Here is a 17182-nt window from a genome sequence, read left to right as displayed (position 1 = left end):
ACCGTTGTGCCGTCATTACTGGAACGCCCTTCTTAGGATTAAAGATGGAGACAAGTGGTTGGTGGTCAGTCAGCAAGGTGAACTTCTGCCCATGCAGATAGTGGTTGAATTTTTTTACTCCCCATACTAGGCTGAGGGCTTCCCTGTCAATCTGGGCGTAGTTGCGCTCGGCTGAGGTTAGTGACCGAGACGCAAAGGCTACTGGCCTCCACCAACCCGTCTGGGAATTTGTGCGATAGCACCGCTCCAATACCATAGGGTGATGCATCACATGCCAAACGAATTGGTAGTGCTGGGTTGAAATGGGCCAACACATCTTTTGATGTGATCAATTCTTTACACTTCTGGAAAGCTCGTCTACGTTCATCATTCCACTTCCATGGTACCCCTGTTTGCAGTAGGGTGTTCAGTGGGTGTAATACCGTGGACAAATTTGGTAAGAACTTGTGGTCGTAGTTTACAAGCCCGAGGAACGACCTCAGTTGTGACACATTTTCCGGTGCTGGAGCCTTGACTACTGCCTCAATCTTTTCAGGGGACTTATGTAACCCCTCTTCATCGATGACGTGGCCACAATACGAGATCTGCTTCTGGAAAAACTCGCACTTGTGGCGATTAGCTCGTAGCCCATATTCCTTTAATCTGGTGAGCACCTTCTCCAAGTTGACGAGGTGATCACTGTCATTTTCGCCCGTGACCAGGATGTCGTCCAAATAACACTGGGTCCCTGGAATCCCTTGCAGGACTTGATCCATCGCCCTTTGCCAAATAGCCGGAGCCGATGCTACCCCGAACACCAGCCAGTTGTATTGATAAAGACCTTTATGAGTGTTAATCGTAAGGTATTGTTTCGAGGCTTCTTCTACCTCCATTTGCAAGTACGCCTGGGCTAGATCAATTTTGGTGAAGCGTTTACCTCCAGATAGCGAGGCGAAAATATCCTCAATTCGTGGAAGCGGATATTGTACCGTGTGAAGGACTGGGTTCATTGTCACCTTAAAATCCCCACAGATGCGGACCTTCTTTGGTTCCCCAGGCGTATTACTCAACGACCTCTTCATTACAGGAACGATGGGTGTAGCCCACTCGCTCCAATCTACTTTGGACAGTACTCCTGAACGTTCCAACCCTTCCAGCTCTGCTTCGACAGCTGGTCTGATCGCATAAGGCACTTGTCTGGCCTTAAGAAACTTTGGGTTTGCATTTTCCTCTATTTTAATCGTTGCTGTTATGCCTTTTAGTGTTCCGAGTCCCTCCTGGAACACTTCTTTTGCGTCAGTTAGCATTTTTGACAGTCGTCCAGGTGTGACGTCGTCATCCTTTTTGGCCTCAACCTTCAGTGCCTGTATGGAATGCCAATCTAATTGTATCTTTCGGATCCATTCACGTCCTAGCAGTGGTGGTCCTCCATCTGGCAATACATATATATCCATTTTAGGTATTTCCTGGCCTTTATATATCACTTTCACCCTTATTTTTCCTTTGGGGTAGACTTTTTGCCCTGTGTACATCTTCAAGACAATCTCTGTAGCTTTCAAGGGTATATGTGAAAATAGGCGCTTGTAGTCCCTTTGGTTTATGACTGTTAGGGCTGATCCTGTGTCCAATTTCATTTTCACTTGGACTCCGTCTATCTTGAGTGTAACCCAGATAGTCTGGTGATCCTCCATTTTGGTTACCTTAAGTAATTTCAGACAACCCAGCTCCTTGCTTCCGGAGTCTGTGTCACTTTTCTGTTCGTCTGAACTACTGTCCATCACCTGGTGTACCTTTTTGTACTTCTCCTGTGGAGATTTCTTACTGTTGGTTTTCTTCCCAGACCTGCAGGCTCTTGCTATGTGTCCTGCTTTTCCACACTGTCTGCACACTTGGTCCTTGAACCAACAATCCTTCTGGTCATGTGTTGTTCTGCCGCAGCGATAGCACTTCCCTGTTCCATAGGACATTTCATTGGTGCCATATTCTTGCGGTCTCCGTTGTATCTCTGCAGCTCCCCTTGCGGCTGCTTCGTGTGATACTGCAATACTGAAAGCCTTGTCCAGCGTAAGATCCTTTTCTGATGGAACCCAGAAACGGCTTCTTTCACTTTGCAGCCCACACACAAACTTGTCCCTTAACGTATCTGCTAGTCCCGCTCCAAACTGGCAGTGTTTCGATAGCTTGCGCAGTTCCGTTACGTACTCAGCATTGCTTTCGTCTTTGTGTTGGTTCCTTTTATGGAACTTAAATCGTTCTGCTATCAGCAGCGGTGTGGGGTTTAAGTGGTCCTGTAGGATTTCTACTATGCTTTCGAAATTCTTGTTCACAGGCTGCTCTGGGGTTATTAGGTTTTGCAGTGACCCATAAGTTTTTGCACCCGTTGGAATTTAACAAAACCAGTGCTTTCCTAGCATCTGGCACTTCATTCGCCCTGCAGTACACCTCAATACGTTCCACATATGTCGCCCAATCTTCGACTTCATTGTCGAACGTAGAGATACTGCCACTCTTCGGCATCCCTGGGTGTGATTTAACTGTCAAAAATGGCGTCTCCCGCGCTTTCCCTTCTTCTCCGCGGCTCAATGGCGTCTCCCGCGCTCTCCCTTCTTGTCCCCGTGGACACTGTTCAGCCCTTGAGCCCTGGCTGTGCTCTGCGCGTTCTTTTTATTTATTTATTTATTTATTTTTTGCGCGCCTTTCCCGTTTCCGCCGCTCGGTCCTGAACCCGGCTGTTGCTTTACCCTCTCTCTCTCTCCGTTTTGTTTTTCCTCGACGCCGCTCGGTTTTCAACCCCCGGCTGCGCCCTGTGCGCTTCACCCTCTGTCTTACCCCGTCGACGCTGCTCAGCTTTCTCTCTGCCATCGGTCGGCTCCAGCCGCCGCTGTCCGGGAAGGGTCTGCGCTGTACCTGTCGTCAGTCTATTGCTGATCGTCGTGGCTGGGGAACCAAGCCCGGCTCTCCACAGCCTCCCCTGTGATGTTCACTCTCTGCCGGACGACTGGGCGGTTGCTCGTGGTCGACGCCCGTGTTTCTGGCCTCGACTTTCTTCCACCGTCCTCCCGGAGCGAATCCTCGAAGGGAAATGCAGAGTTGCAGGTAGATTCGAATCGACACTCGTCGCCACTGTTAGATCCGTGATTCTAAGAGTTTGATGTTTTTCAATAACTACACGGATGCTGTAACTTAACAATCAACAGGTATTTACTGGAGTAGGGTAGTCTCAAGACTGGGGTACAGAGGCATGCTCAAGGCTTATATGCAGGTGTGGTCACTGCTGGTACTACAGTATACAGGAGCTGTAAAAGTAGTTCTCTCTTAAAGGTACATACACGACAGGCCCGACGGGCCGAATGACCTCGTGCTGTAACCGTTCTCTGATTCTGTCTTGGGGTTTTTAAAGACTTAGGGCGAGAAAATGACTTTGGGGCGGCCAGCTCGCTCGCGCCCAGAAATTACCACAGCGCGCGGAGCCACTTGCGCCCACCGGATATTCAGTTTCAGCGCCCCAAGTCGAAGCCGGCCACAAATCAAGGGTTTTCTGGTCGCTGTTTGCGGCCGCCGCGGAAGAGGCGGCCGCAACTCAATATGGCGGTCGGGCCGGTAGCGGGGCGGTAGCGGGGCACTGCGCACACCGATGACGTCATCGGTGGCTGCGCAGCGCTACTGGCTAACGCCGCCATTACCGCACCGCTGAATATCGGGGGAAGTTTAGCAAGTGGCGCAAAAGCCCTCTTTGGGCGAAAACTGGGCGCAAAGCCAACCGAATTTCTAGGCCTTATGGTTTCGGAGGAAGGAAGTTTGAGGAGCTAGAAGTCGTGATGAGTCAGGACTTAGTAGGGGCAAGAGAGGAGGTCAAAGTAAGGTCAGTAACTAGACTGAGTCCAGAGAGTGAAGACTAGACACATTGACAGTGAGGTTGGAGGCTTTGAGTGAGAGAGGGATCATTTCGCAGATGATATGGTTCCTTTAATGCTGTGTAAGAGAGTGGGTCGGAGAACCTGTCCAGATATGGGAGTAGGTCCTGGTGAGACCCAGGTTTGTCGGGCGTTGTGAGATCGGCAGGTCAGTGTCCCCCAGGGTTACGAACCTTCACAGTAGGTTCCGTTGCCACGGAATCCAGGCTGACATCCGCACCTGTAGCTGCCCAGAGTGTTTTCACACACACTCAGTCCGACACACACCTCAGGAATCTCCTCACATTCATCAACATCTGGCGGAGAGACAGAAGAGATTGTTACTAACAACGGCAGGTCAGCAAGGAGGCGGACTAAGCCTCAAGTGAGAGCCACATAAACCCACTGCAACCCCCTGAAATGAAGTAAGCACCAGGCTCGAGCCCCAAGGGAGTAGTGGACCGTTACACGGAGCGAGACCGTTGGACATTGACTTGGGGTCTGTGGGCCGAGGACTTCTGGAGGCAGCGATGCGATCCTGTGTGCCCAAAGCATTGCTATGGCACTGACACCCCGAATTATCTGTGGCTGAGGTCTTGCACTCCTGTGGTGGGAAGTCTACTCCAAGGAGCCTGAGAGCTACGCTGCCGGGAGTATAACTCCTGGTTGGGACCCACAAATCAGGCCAGTGGAAAGGTGGGAGCCAGACTAAAGAAAGTCTACCTAACGTCGTCTTACTGCAATTATATAGGGCCCTAGTGAGGCCACACCTGGAGTATTGGGGACAGTTTTGGACTCCTTACCTAAGGAAGGATATATTTTCCTTAAAGGGAGTGCAATGAAGGTTCACCAGACTGGTTCCTGGGATGGGGAGATTGTCCTATGAGGAGAGATTGAGTAGACTAGGCCTATATTCTCTGGAGTTTAGAAGAATGGGAGGTGATCTCATTGAAACATACAAAATTCTTACAGGGCTTGACAGGGTAGATGCAGGGAGGATGTTTTCCCCTGGCTGGGGAGTCTAGAACCAGGGGTCACAGTCTCAGAATATGGGGTCGGCCATTTAGGACTGAGATGAGGAGGAATTTCTTCACTCAGAGGGTGGTGAATCTTTGGAATTCTCTACCCAGCGAGCTGTGGAGGCTCAGTCGGTGAGTATATTCAAGGCTGAGATGATAGATTTTTGAATATTAAGGGAATCTAGGGATATGGAGATCGGGGGGGAAAGTGGAGTTGAGTTCGAAGATCGGCCATGATCTTATTGAATGGCGGAGCAGGCTCGAGGGGCCGAATGGCCGACTCCTATTTCTTATGTTCTTACCTGTCCTCCTGGTAGGGGCTGGGAGTCAGCGAATGACCTGTCCAGGTAAAAATAGCTTGCATTACAGGAACAACCCAGAGACAAGTCCAGTCTGTTGTACATCTGCAGATACAACCAGCAACCGTGGAACACCACCTGCTGGTGTGATGCAAGGTGACCCTCCGATCACTGTCTGGACAGAGTGCCCTGTCTGACCTGGCAGTAGGCCGCGCGAAGAGTGGTACAGAAGGTGTCAGACCATCATTGTAGATCTCAGGTCAGTGACTGAGGACGGAGGGGTTGAGGGCGGGAATATTTTGAGGTGGGAGGAGTGATGACGGCAGTTTGTACAGGTGAAGGGGGCAGTACCTGAGGAGAGGCAGCCATTTACAAGGTCAGCTAACATGGGGGTCAGGAAGGGAGGTTGGGGGGTCAGCGGTCTGGTGGGACTGGGATGCAGGGAGCAGGAGGTGGGTCTCATGGACAAGATGAACTCGTAGAGGGCACGAGGGGAGATTGGAACTAGGAAGAGACTCGGAATCGGGTCTAGAGCAAGTGGGAGCCTGGAAGTAAGGGCTTGGCTTGGTGGGCGAGGGAAAGGGAGGAAGTAGCACAGGCAGATGATCAGATGGTCTCAACCTCAATGACCAATATTCCCACGAGCTCTTCGCACTTAGAATCACAGAATAATACAGCACAGAAGGAGGCCATTCGGCCCATCGTGCCTGTGCCGGCTCTTTGAAGCAGCTCTCCAATTAGTCCCACTCTCCTGCTCTTTCCCCAGAGCCCTGCAAATTTTCCCCTTCAATTATTTATCCAATTTCCTTTAGAAAGTTATTATTGAATCTGCTTTCAGGCAGCGCATTCCAGATCATAACAACTCGCTGTGTTTCTCCTCATCTCCCCTCTGGTTCTTTTGCCAATTACCTTAAATCTGTGTCCTCTGGTTACCGACCCTCCTGCCACTGGAAACAGTTTCTCCTTATCTATCTAAACCCTTCATAATTTTGAACACCTTTACTCAATCTTCCCTTAACCTTCTCTGCTCTAAGGAGAACAACCCCAGCTTCTCCAGTCTCTCCACATCACTGAAGTCCCTCATCCCTGGAACCATTCTCGTAAATCTCCTCTGCACCCTCTCCAAGGCCTTGACATCCTGCCTAAAGTGCGGTGCCCAGAATTGGACTCGATACTCCAGCTGGGGCTGAACCAGTGATTTATAACGATTTAGTATAAATTCCAGCATCCGCAGTATTTTGCTTTTGTATTATTATAACCTCCTTGCTCTTGTACTCTCGGCCTCCAATTATTGCTTGATTGCTGTGATTATCTCTCTGCCGAGGTGTGATAAATGGCAGTTAGAAAGATTACCTGTAAACATCTGACATTATTCTCTGACTATATAAGCTGTGTCTTTATGCATCTCTCCACTTCACCTGACGAAGGAGCAGCGCTCTGAAAGCTTGTGACTTCAAATAAAGCTGTTGGACTATAACCTGGTGTTGTGTGACTTCTTACATTTGTCCAATTATAAAGACAAGAATCCCATATGTTTTTTTTTTTTTATAAACAGCCTTCCCAACTTGTCCTGCCACCTTCAAAGATTTGTGTACGTACACCCCCAGGTCTCCCTGTCCCTTTAAATTTGTACCAAATAATTTATATTGCCTCTCCTCATTCTTCTACCAAAATGAATCACTTCACACTTCTCTGCGCTAAATTTCATCTGCCATGTGTCCGCCCATTTCACCAGTCTGTCTATGTCCTCTTGAAGTCTGTTGCTATCCACCTCACTGTTTATGACATTTCCCAGTTTGTTGTCATCTGCAATCTTTGAAATGATGCCTCCTTTACCCAAGTCCAGGTCATTAATATATATCAAAAAGAGCAGAACTTGTTAGAGGTGAGGTTTGAGGGACAAGGGAGAGGCGATTAAGGAGATGGTTGGTAGGGGGAATCACCTTTGCTTTCCAGGATGATCCTGAAGTAGCGAGTGGTTTTTGGCAGAGGAGATAGAGACTCGATAGTGCTTGATGTGGTCCAGCCACATCTGGCGTGGGATGGCTATAGCAGGCAGATGTGGTCCAGCCACATCAGGCAAGGGGCGGCTCCAGCAGTTGTGCGGCGGATGATGCTCAAGTCTTAGCCTCTTGGACATGAGGGAGTGAGGTTGGGGCGTGACGGGGGGGGGGCGCGACCGGGGGGCGCGACGGGGGGGGGGCGCGTGACAGGGGGGGGGGCGCGACAGGGGGGGGGGCGCGACAGGGGGGGGAGGCGCGACAGGGGGGGGCGCGACAGGGGGGGGGGCGCGACAGGGGGGGGGCGCGACAGGGGGGGGCGCGACAGGGGGGGGGCGCGACAGGGGGGGGGCGCGACAGGGGGGGGCGCGACAGGGGGGGGCGCGACGGGGGGGGGCGCGACGGGGGGGGCGCGACGGGGGGGGGGCGCGACGGGGGGGGGGGCGCGACGGGGGGGGGGGGGGCGCGACGGGGGGGGGCGCGACGGGGGGGGCGCGACGGGGGGGGGGGGCGCGACGGGGGGGGCGCGACGGGGGGGGCGTGACGGGGGGGGCGTGACAGGGGGGGCGCGTGACAGGGGGGGGCGTGACAGGGGGGGGCGTGACAGGGGGGGCGTGACAGGGGGGGGCGCGTGACAGGGGGGGCGTGACAGGGGGGGGGGCGGCGTGACGGGGGGGCATGACAGGGGGGGGCGTGACAGGGGGGGCGTGACAGGGGGGGCGTGACAGGGGGGGCGTGACAGGGGGCAGGCGCGTGACAGGGGGGGCGTGACAGGGGGGGCGGCGTGACAGGGGGGGGGGCGTGACGGGGGGGGGGCGTGACAGGGGGGGGGGGTGTGACAGGGGGGGGGGGCGTGACAGGGGGGGGGGGGCGTGACAGGGGGGGGGTGGGGGCGTCCAGGATGGGAGACAGGAAAGATTTTGCTGAGGACAAGGGCAAAGATGGTATTGTGGGAATGGCGAATCACATTGACGGCTGCAGAAGTACGTGCAGACAGAAAATTCAAAGGTTGGGTTGTTGGAACTTGTGGCCACAGAGTTAAAGTGATTGGCAAAAGGACCAGGGGGGACTTGAGGAGAATTTATTGTACGCAGCGAGGTGTTGTGATCAGGAATGCGCTGCCTGAAAGGGCGGTGGAAGCAGATTCAATAGTAACTAAAAAGTTGTGGATTGTCGGTATTATCCATGCGTGCAGATGCCTCCGATCGGAAAAAATCTACGAACTTACCTACTTGCTCGGTAGGTCCCGAGACTTCTGATCCTGGGCCTCTCCTGGTGCACACGCAGAGGCCCAGGTATCGCGGGGGCCCAGTTAAACCACTGCTATTGTTGTTCACCGTTGTTGTTGTTGCACACTGTTGTATCTATGCATGCCTCAGCATGTCTCTGCTGGCTCCGCCCCTGGCTCCACCCACAGGCCCAAGTATAAAGGTGATTGCTCTGCAGCCCCCTGCCTTCTTGGAACCCAGTCAACCACGAGAGGCATGCTCTGTTCTTTGCTAATAAAAGCCTTTAGTTACTCTCCTAACTCTCCGTCTTTTATGGAGTAATTGATAGCGCATCAATTTTATTAGCAAAAACAAAATGTCGACAACAAACGCTGAGCAGCAGGCTGCTACACCAAACGCTGAGCAGCAGGAGCTGCTGCGAGCCCTCAGACCAACATGCCTGGACCTAGACCCCCAAGAAGCGGGTTCGGCTACCAAATTCGCGCATTGGCTGCGTTGCTTCGAGGCCTACCTGCAAGCCTCAACTGTGACCCTGGATGAAAACAAGTTGGAAATCCTGGCCTCAAAGGTGAGCCACCAAGTTTATACAATAATCCAGGACGCGACGACCTACGCAGCGGCTATCGATCTGCTAAAAGGGCAATACGCACGCCGGTAAATACGGTCTATGCCAGGCACCTCTTAAGATCCCGCAGACAGCAGCCCGGGGAATCGGTGGAGGCCTTCCTACGGCACTACGGATACTCAGCCGAGACTGCGATTGCAAAGAAGTATCAGCCGCAGCACACACGGAGGGACTGATCCGAGATGCTTTCGTTGCGGGTCTAAGGTCCGACTACTCCCGGCACAGACTGTTGGAAAAGGGAGAAATGGACCTGAGAAAAGCAGTGTCCCTCGCGCTCTCGCTCGATGCGGCCCACAGGAATATGGACGCCTTCTCCCCTAACCGCTCCGCAACGTGGACGCCACAACCTTGGGTCATGGGACCGCCACCTTCAACTGCTGCAGCGATGTCCAAGGCACAGAAATGTCATTTTTGTGGCCAGGCAAAACACCCCAGAGCACGCTGCCCGGCGAGAAATGCTACCTGCTCCAGCTGCGGGAAGAAAGGACACTATGTCAGCGCCTGCAAAGGTAAAACCGCTAACGCCAGCAGCGCCGCGTGTGAACCGTGGGGGCAGCCATCTTGTCCGCCATCTTGGGCTCCCCCAGCCGCGTGGGGATCGGGATCATGGGCGCCGCCATTTTGTCCGCCATCTTGGACGTCTCCAACTTCAACCACGGGGGACCCGGACTCAACCACCGCCTCATCTGACGACCACATCGACTCGCTAGACCATACGCTGGCCTCCGTGACGCTGGACCAATCTCTCCCTCATCAACTGTCCAGGTCCATGATGGACATTACGGTAAACGGCCGCGCCACTACTTGCCTTTTTGACAGCGGGAGCACGGAGAGCTTTATCCACCCCGACACGGTGCGCAGTTACTCTCTCCCGGTCCTGCCGACGCGCCATCGGATCTCTTTGGCTTCCAAAGCCCAGTCAGCGGACGTCGGTGGCTACTGTGTAGTGACCCTTTCAGCAAGGGGCACAGAATACAAAAATTTTAAACTCCTGGTCCTGCCCCATCTCTGCGCTGCCGTTCTACTGGGGTTGGATTTTCAGTGCCACCTCAAGAGTGTCACATTAGCGTACGACGGACCCCTCCCCCCACTCACAGTCTGCAGCCAGCAGCTTTTAAATCACCCGCCGCGCACCATTTACGGCCTCTCCACCCTTAAAGTTCCCCCCCCCTCCTTGTTCGCTAACCTCATCCGCGACTGTAAGCCCATCGCTACCAAAAGCAGGCGTTACAGTGCCGGGGATAGGAGCTTCATTAAATCCGAAGTAGCGAGACTCCTGAAGGAAGGGATTATTGAAAGTAGCACCAGCCCATGGCGAGCACAAGTGGTGGTAGTGAAGACTGGCGAAAAACAGCGCCTAGTTATTGACTACAGCCAGACGATCAATCGCTACACCCAGCTAGATGCATACCCACTCCCCCGCATATCTGACATGGTCAATCAGATAGCACAATACCGGGTGTTCTCGACGATTGATCTGAAGTCGGCATACCACCAGCTCCCCATCAGGGCTGAGGACCGCCAGTACACAGCGTTTGAAGCTGACGGTCGTCTCTACCACTTCCTCAGAGTTCCCTTCGGCGTCACCAACGGGGTTTCAGTCTTCCAACGGGAGATGGACCGGATGGTTGACCAGAACGCGCTCCAGGCCACTTTCCCCTATCTAGACAACGTCACCATCTGCGGCCACGACCAGCAGGACCATGATGTTAACCTAGAGAAATTCCTCCGTACGGCCCAGCGGCTGAACCTAACATTCAACAAGGACAAATGTATGTTTCGTACCAAGCGCCTTGCCATTCTTGGCTGTGTAGTGGAGAACGGAGTCATCGGCCCCGACCCCGACAGAATGCGCCCCCTTATGGAGCTCCCCCTCCCCCACTGCCAAAAAGCACTGAAGAGATGCCTAGGCTTTTTCTCGTACTATGCTCAGTGGGTGCCGAACTATGCGGACAAAGCCAGACCCCTCATCAAGTCCACCTCCTTCCCCCTGGCAGCAGAGGCCTGTGCAGTCTTCACTCTCATAAAAAGAGATATTGCGAGGGCCACGATGCACGCAGTGGACGAGTCCATCCCTTTCCAAGTGGAGAGCGATGCATCCGACTTTGCCCTAGCTGCAACCCTTAACCAGGCGGGGAGACCTGTGGCCTTTTTCTCAAGGACCCTCCAGGGCCCCGAGATTCGACACTCCTCTGTCGAAAAGGAGGCCCAGGCCATTGTGGAAGCTGTGCGACATTGGAGGCATTACCTGGCCGGAAAACGATTTACCCTGCTCACTGACCAGCGTTCAGTAGCTTTTATGTTTAATAATAAGCAGAGGGGCAAAATCAAGAATGACAAGATCTTGAGGTGGAGAATCGAACTCTCCACCTACAATTACGATATCTTGTACCGGCCCGGGAAACTCAATGAGCCCCCAGATGCCCTATCACGTGGTACATGCGCCAGCGCGCAGGTCGATAGACTGAAGACCCTCCACAATGACCTCTGCCACCCGGGGGTCACCAGGTTTTTTCACTTCATCAAATCCCGTAACCTGCCCTACTCCATCGAGGAGGTCAGGACCATGACCAGGAACTGCCAAATCTGTGCCGAGTGCAAACCGCATTTTTATAGGCCAAACAGAGCAAGCCTGATCAAAGCCACGTGCCCCTTTGAACGGCCGAGCGTCGATTTTAAAGGGCCCCTCCCCTCCTCCGACCGCAATGTGTACTTCCTCAACATAACTGACGAGTACTCCCGTTTCCCGTTTGCCATCCCTTGCTCAGACATGACCAGTACCACGGTCATTAAATTTCTGAATGACCTCTTCGCCTTGTTCGGTTTCCCTAGCTATATTCATAGCGACAGGGGCTCATCCTTTATGAGCGACGAACTTCGGCAGTACCTGCTCTCGAGAGGTTTTGCTACAAGCAGGACCACCAGCTACAACCCCCGGGGTAATGGCCAGGTGGAAAGGGAGAATGCGACGGTCTGGAAGGCAGTCCTTTTAAACTTGAAATCTAAGGGCCTTCCGACCTCTCGCTGGCAGGAAGTCCTCCCTGCGGCGCTCCATTCCATTCGGTCACTGCTCTGTACAGCCACCAATGCTACCCCTCACGAGAGAATGTTCTCCTTCCCCAGGAAGTCCACATCGGGGATCTCGTTACCGACATGGCTGACTTCTCCAGGACCCGTCCTACTGCGGAAGCACGTGAGGTCCCATAAGACGGACCCCCTGGTCGAGAGGGTGAGCCTCCTCCATGCCAACCCTCAGTATGCTTACGTGGTGTACCCAGACGGGCGGGAGGACACAGTCTCCATACGAGACCTCGCACCTTCGGGTGCTCCCGAAACACCTCCCTCGCCACCCACCACTACCCACGCCTACCCCCAGTACGCTTATGTAGCGTACCCGGACGGGCGGGAGGACACAGCCCCCACACGAGATCTCGCACCTTCGGGCGCCCCTGAAACACTACCATTGCCATCCACCACTACCCACAACCCAACCCCGCTAGGCGGCATGCCGCAACCCCAGGACCCGTCATTGACCACCCAACCACTCAATGAGACGCCAGATTCAACGTTGGATGCTGCACCATCACCGCCGCCACCACGACGATCAGGACGGCATACAAGGCCACCTGACAGACTTACTTACACGAACCTTTAGTACACTTCACCCCGCCGGACTCAATTTTAAACAAGGGGTGAATGTGGTAAACCACTGTTATTGTTGTTCACCGTTGTTGTTGCACACTGTTGTACCTATGCATGCCTCAGCATGTCTCTGCTGGCTCCGCCCCTGGCTCCACCCACAGGCCCAAGTATAAAGGTGATTGCTCTGCAGCCCCCTGCCTTCTTGGAACCCAGTCAACCACGAGAGGCATGCTCTGTTCTTTGCTAATAAAAGCCTTTAGTTACTCTCCTAACTCTCCGTCTTTTATGAGTAATTGATAGCACATGTGGCCACAGAGTTAAAGTGATTGGCAAAAGGACCAGGGGGGACTTGAGGAGAATTTATTGTACGCAGCGAGGTGTTGTGATCAGGAATGCGCTGCCTGAAAGGGCGGTGGAAGCAGATTCAATAGTAACTAAAAAGTTGTGGATTGTCGGTATTATCGATGCGTGCAGATGCCTCCGATCGGAAAAAATCTACGAACTTACCTACTTGCTCGGTAGGTCCCGAGACTTCTGATCCTGGGCCTCTCCTGGTGCACGCGCAGAGGCATAGGTATCGCGGGGGCCCAGTCACCGCGGGGGCCCAGTCACCGCGGGGGCCCAGGAGGTTCGCAAACGTCCCTGGGATCCCGTGGGCAATGGGGAGCCAATGGAGAAGGCAATTCCCCTTCACACTTTTAACAGGTCTCATTGCACAGATCTGTCAAAAGTATGAATGGGGATCACTGAAAAAACATTAAATACATTTTCTTTAAATCACATATTTAAAATTAGTTAAAATTACATAAAATTAAATATTTTAAACAAATTGCTGAAAAAGATAATTAAAGTTTTTTAGTGGCTAAAAATAAACACCTTTTTATAATATTCTTATGCTGGTAAAAGCAGGCCTTACGAGTAAGATTTCCGAGGGTTTTCAGCGGGCGGAGGTTGTGCAGGAAGTGGAGCTTTCCCCCCGCGGAGGCCCTTCTCCCGGGCAGGCAGAGGGTCTGTCGTGAGGATTCTTCACAGATCGCAAGTGCCGGGTTCAGCTCATGCTCTTCGCGTACCTAAACCCGGCACTCGTGAGGCCCCACCGGGCTCGGACACACCCCGTACACACCCGTGGGGGTCAGAAAATACAGCCCTATATTTTTCCTAATTTCGAGCATTTCCCAAAAGATGAACAGGAGGAGGCCATTCAGCCCCTCGAGCCTGTTACATTAGGAACAGGAGGAGGCCATTCAGCCCCTCGAGCCTGTTACATTAGGAACAGGAGGAGGCCATTCAGCCCCTCGAGCCTGTTACACAGGAACAGGAGGAGGCCATTCAGCCCCTCGAGCCTGTTACACAGGAACAGGAGGAGGCCATTCAGCCCCTCGAGCCTGTTACATTAGGAACAGGAGGAGGCCATTCAGCCCCTCGAGCCTGTTACACAGGAACAGGAGGAGGCCATTCAGCCCCTCGAGCCTGTTACACAGGAACAGGAGGAGGCCATTCAGCCCCTCGAGCCTGTTACACAGGAACAGGAGGAGGCCATTCAGCCCCTCGAGCCTGTTACACAGGAACAGGAGGAGGCCATTCAGCCCCTCGAGCCTGTTACACAGGAACAGGAGGAGGCCATTCAGCCCCTCGAGCCTGTTACATTAGGAACAGGAGGAGGCCATTCAGCCCCTCGAGCCTGTTACACAGGAACAGGAGGAGGCCATTCAGCCCCTCGAGCCTGTTACATTAGGAACAGGAGGAGGCCATTCAGCCCCTCGAGCCTGTTACACAGGAACAGGAGGAGGCCATTCAGCCCCTCGAGCCTGTTACATTAGGAACAGGAGGAGGCCATTCAGCCCCTCGAGCCTGTTACACAGGAACAGGAGGAGGCCATTCAGCCCCTCGAGCCTGTTACATTAGGAACAGGAGGAGGCCATTCAGCCCCTCGAGCCTGTTACACAGGAACAGGAGGAGGCCATTCAGCCCCTCGAGCCTGTTACACAGGAACAGGAGGAGGCCCATTCAGCCCCTCGAGCCTGTTACACAGGAAGAGGAGGAGACCCATTCAGCCCCTCGAGCCTGTTACATTAGGAACAGGAGGAGGCCATTCAGCCCCTCGAGTCTGTTACATTAGGAAGCAGAGGGTAATGGTTGATGGGTGTTTTTGTGACTGGAAGGCTGTTTCCAGTGGGGTTCCGCAGGGCTCAGTACTAGGTCCCTTGCTTTTTGTGGTATCAACGATCTTGACTTGAATATAGGGGGTATGATTAAGAAGTTTGCAGATGATACTAAAATCGGCTGTGTGGTTGGTACTGAAGAAGGAAGCTGTAGACTGCAGGAAGATATCAATAAATTGGTCAGGTGAGCAGAACAGTGGCAAATGGAATTCAATCCGGAGAAGTGTGAGGTAATGCATTTGGGGAGGGCTAACAAGGAAAGGGAATACACATTAAATGGTAGGACACTGAGTAGTGTAGAGGAACAAAGGGACCTTGGAGTGCATGTCCACAGATCCCTGATGGTAGCAGGCCAGGTAGATAAGGTGGTTAAGAAGGCATACGGAATGCTTGCCTTTATTAGCCGTGGCATAGAATACAAGAGCAGGGGGGTTATGCTTCAACTGTATAAAACACTGGTTAGGCCTCAGCTAGAGTACTGCGTGCAGTTCTGGTCACCACATTACAGGAAAGATGTGATTACTCTCGAGAGGGTACAGAGGAGATTTACAAGGATGTTGCTGGGAGTAGAGAATCTTAGCTATGAGGAAAGACTGGATAGGCTGGGTCTGTTTTCCTTGGAACAGAGGAGGCTGAGAGGAGACCTTATTGAGGTGTAGAAAATTATGAGGGGCACAGATAAAGTGGATAGAAAGGACCTATTTCCCTTAGCAGAGGGGTCAAAAACCAGGGGGCACAGATTTAAAGTAATTGGTGGAAGGTTTAGAGGGGATTTGAGGGGAAATTTCTTCACCCGGAGGGTTGTGGGGTCTGGAACTCACTGCCTGAAAGGGTGGTAGAGGCAGGAACCCTAACCACATTTAAAAAGTATTTGGATGTGCACTTGGGATGCTCTAACCTGCAGGGCTACGGACCAAGAGCTGGGAAGTGGGATTAGGCTGGATAGCTCTTTGCTGGCCAGCGTGGACACGATGGGCCGAATGGCCTCCTTCCGTGCTGTAAATGCCTACGATTCTATGAACAGGAGGAGGCCATTCAGCCCCTCGATGCTGTTACATTAGGACCAGGAGGAGGCCATTCAGCCCCTCGGGCCAGTTACACAGGAATAGGAAGAGACCATTCAGCCCCTTGAGCCTGTTACACAGGAACAGGAGGAGGCCACTCAGCCCCTCGAGCCTGTTACACAGGAACAGGAAGAGACCATTCAGCCCCTTGAGCCTGTTACACAGGAACAGGAGGAGGCCACTCAGCCCCTCGAGCCCGTCACACAGGAACAGGAGGAGGCCATTCAGCCCCTCGAGCCTGTTACACCAGAACAGGAAGAGACCATTCAGCCCCTCGAGCCCGTCACACAGGAACAGGAGGAGGCCATTCAGCCCCTTGAGCCGGTTACACCAGAACAGGAAGAGACCATTCAGCCCCTCGAGCCTGTTACACAGGAACAGGAGGAGGCCATTCAGCCCCTCGAGCCTGTTACATTAGGAACAGGAGGAGGCCATTCAGCCCCTCGAGCCTGTTACATTAGGAACAGGAGGAGGCCATTCAGCCCCTCGAGCCTGTTACACAGGAACAGGAGGAGGCCATTCAGCCCCTCGAGCCTGTTACATTAGGAACAGGAGGAGGCCATTCAGCCCCTCGAGCCTGTTACACAGGAACAGGAGGAGGCCATTCAGCCCCTCGAGCCTGTTACACAGGAACAGGAGGAGGCCCATTCAGCCCCTCGAGCCTGTTACACAGGAAGAGGAGGAGACCCATTCAGCCCCTCGAGCCTGTTACATTAGGAACAGGAGGAGGCCATTCAGCCCCTCGAGTCTGTTACATTAGGAAGCAGAGGGTAATGGTTGATGGGTGTTTTTGTGACTGGAAGGCTGTTTCCAGTGGGGTTCCGCAGGGCTCAGTACTAGGTCCCTTGCTTTTTGTGGTATCAACGATCTTGACTTGAATATAGGGGGTATGATTAAGAAGTTTGCAGATGATACTAAAATCGGCTGTGTGGTTGGTACTGAAGAAGGAAGCTGTAGACTGCAGGAAGATATCAATAAATTGGTCAGGTGAGCAGAACAGTGGCAAATGGAATTCAATCCGGAGAAGTGTGAGGTAATGCATTTGGGGAGGGCTAACAAGGAAAGGGAATACACATTAAATGGTAGGACACTGAGTAGTGTAGAGGAACAAAGGGACCTTGGAGTGCATGTCCACAGATCCCTGATGGTAGCAGGCCAGGTAGATAAGGTGGTTAAGAAGGCATACGGAATGCTTGCCTTTATTAGCCGTGGCATAGAATACAAGAGCAGGGGGGTTATGCTTCAACTGTATAAAACACTGGTTAGGCCT

At 53.1% G+C, this 17182-nt stretch overlaps 1 protein-coding gene across 1 annotated transcript in view; it reads right to left on the bottom strand.

The window, feature by feature from the left end:
- LOC147116835 (uncharacterized) overlaps window positions 1-17182 on the bottom strand; it is a 146697-nt gene that overhangs the window by 104831 nt on the left and 24684 nt on the right. The window contains exon 4 of the mRNA XM_085987243.1: window positions 4067-4189. Coding sequence (XP_085843369.1) covers window positions 4067-4189 — 123 coding nt within the window. The remainder of the gene's footprint in view (window positions 1-4066; window positions 4190-17182) is intronic.

This window comes from Somniosus microcephalus, chromosome 5, assembly GCF_052327205.1.
Source record: "Somniosus microcephalus isolate GS21.2 chromosome 5, FLI_Smic_1.0, whole genome shotgun sequence".
NCBI lineage: Eukaryota > Metazoa > Chordata > Chondrichthyes > Squaliformes > Somniosidae > Somniosus > Somniosus microcephalus.
This window is presented reverse-complemented; position numbering and strand designations above follow the sequence as displayed.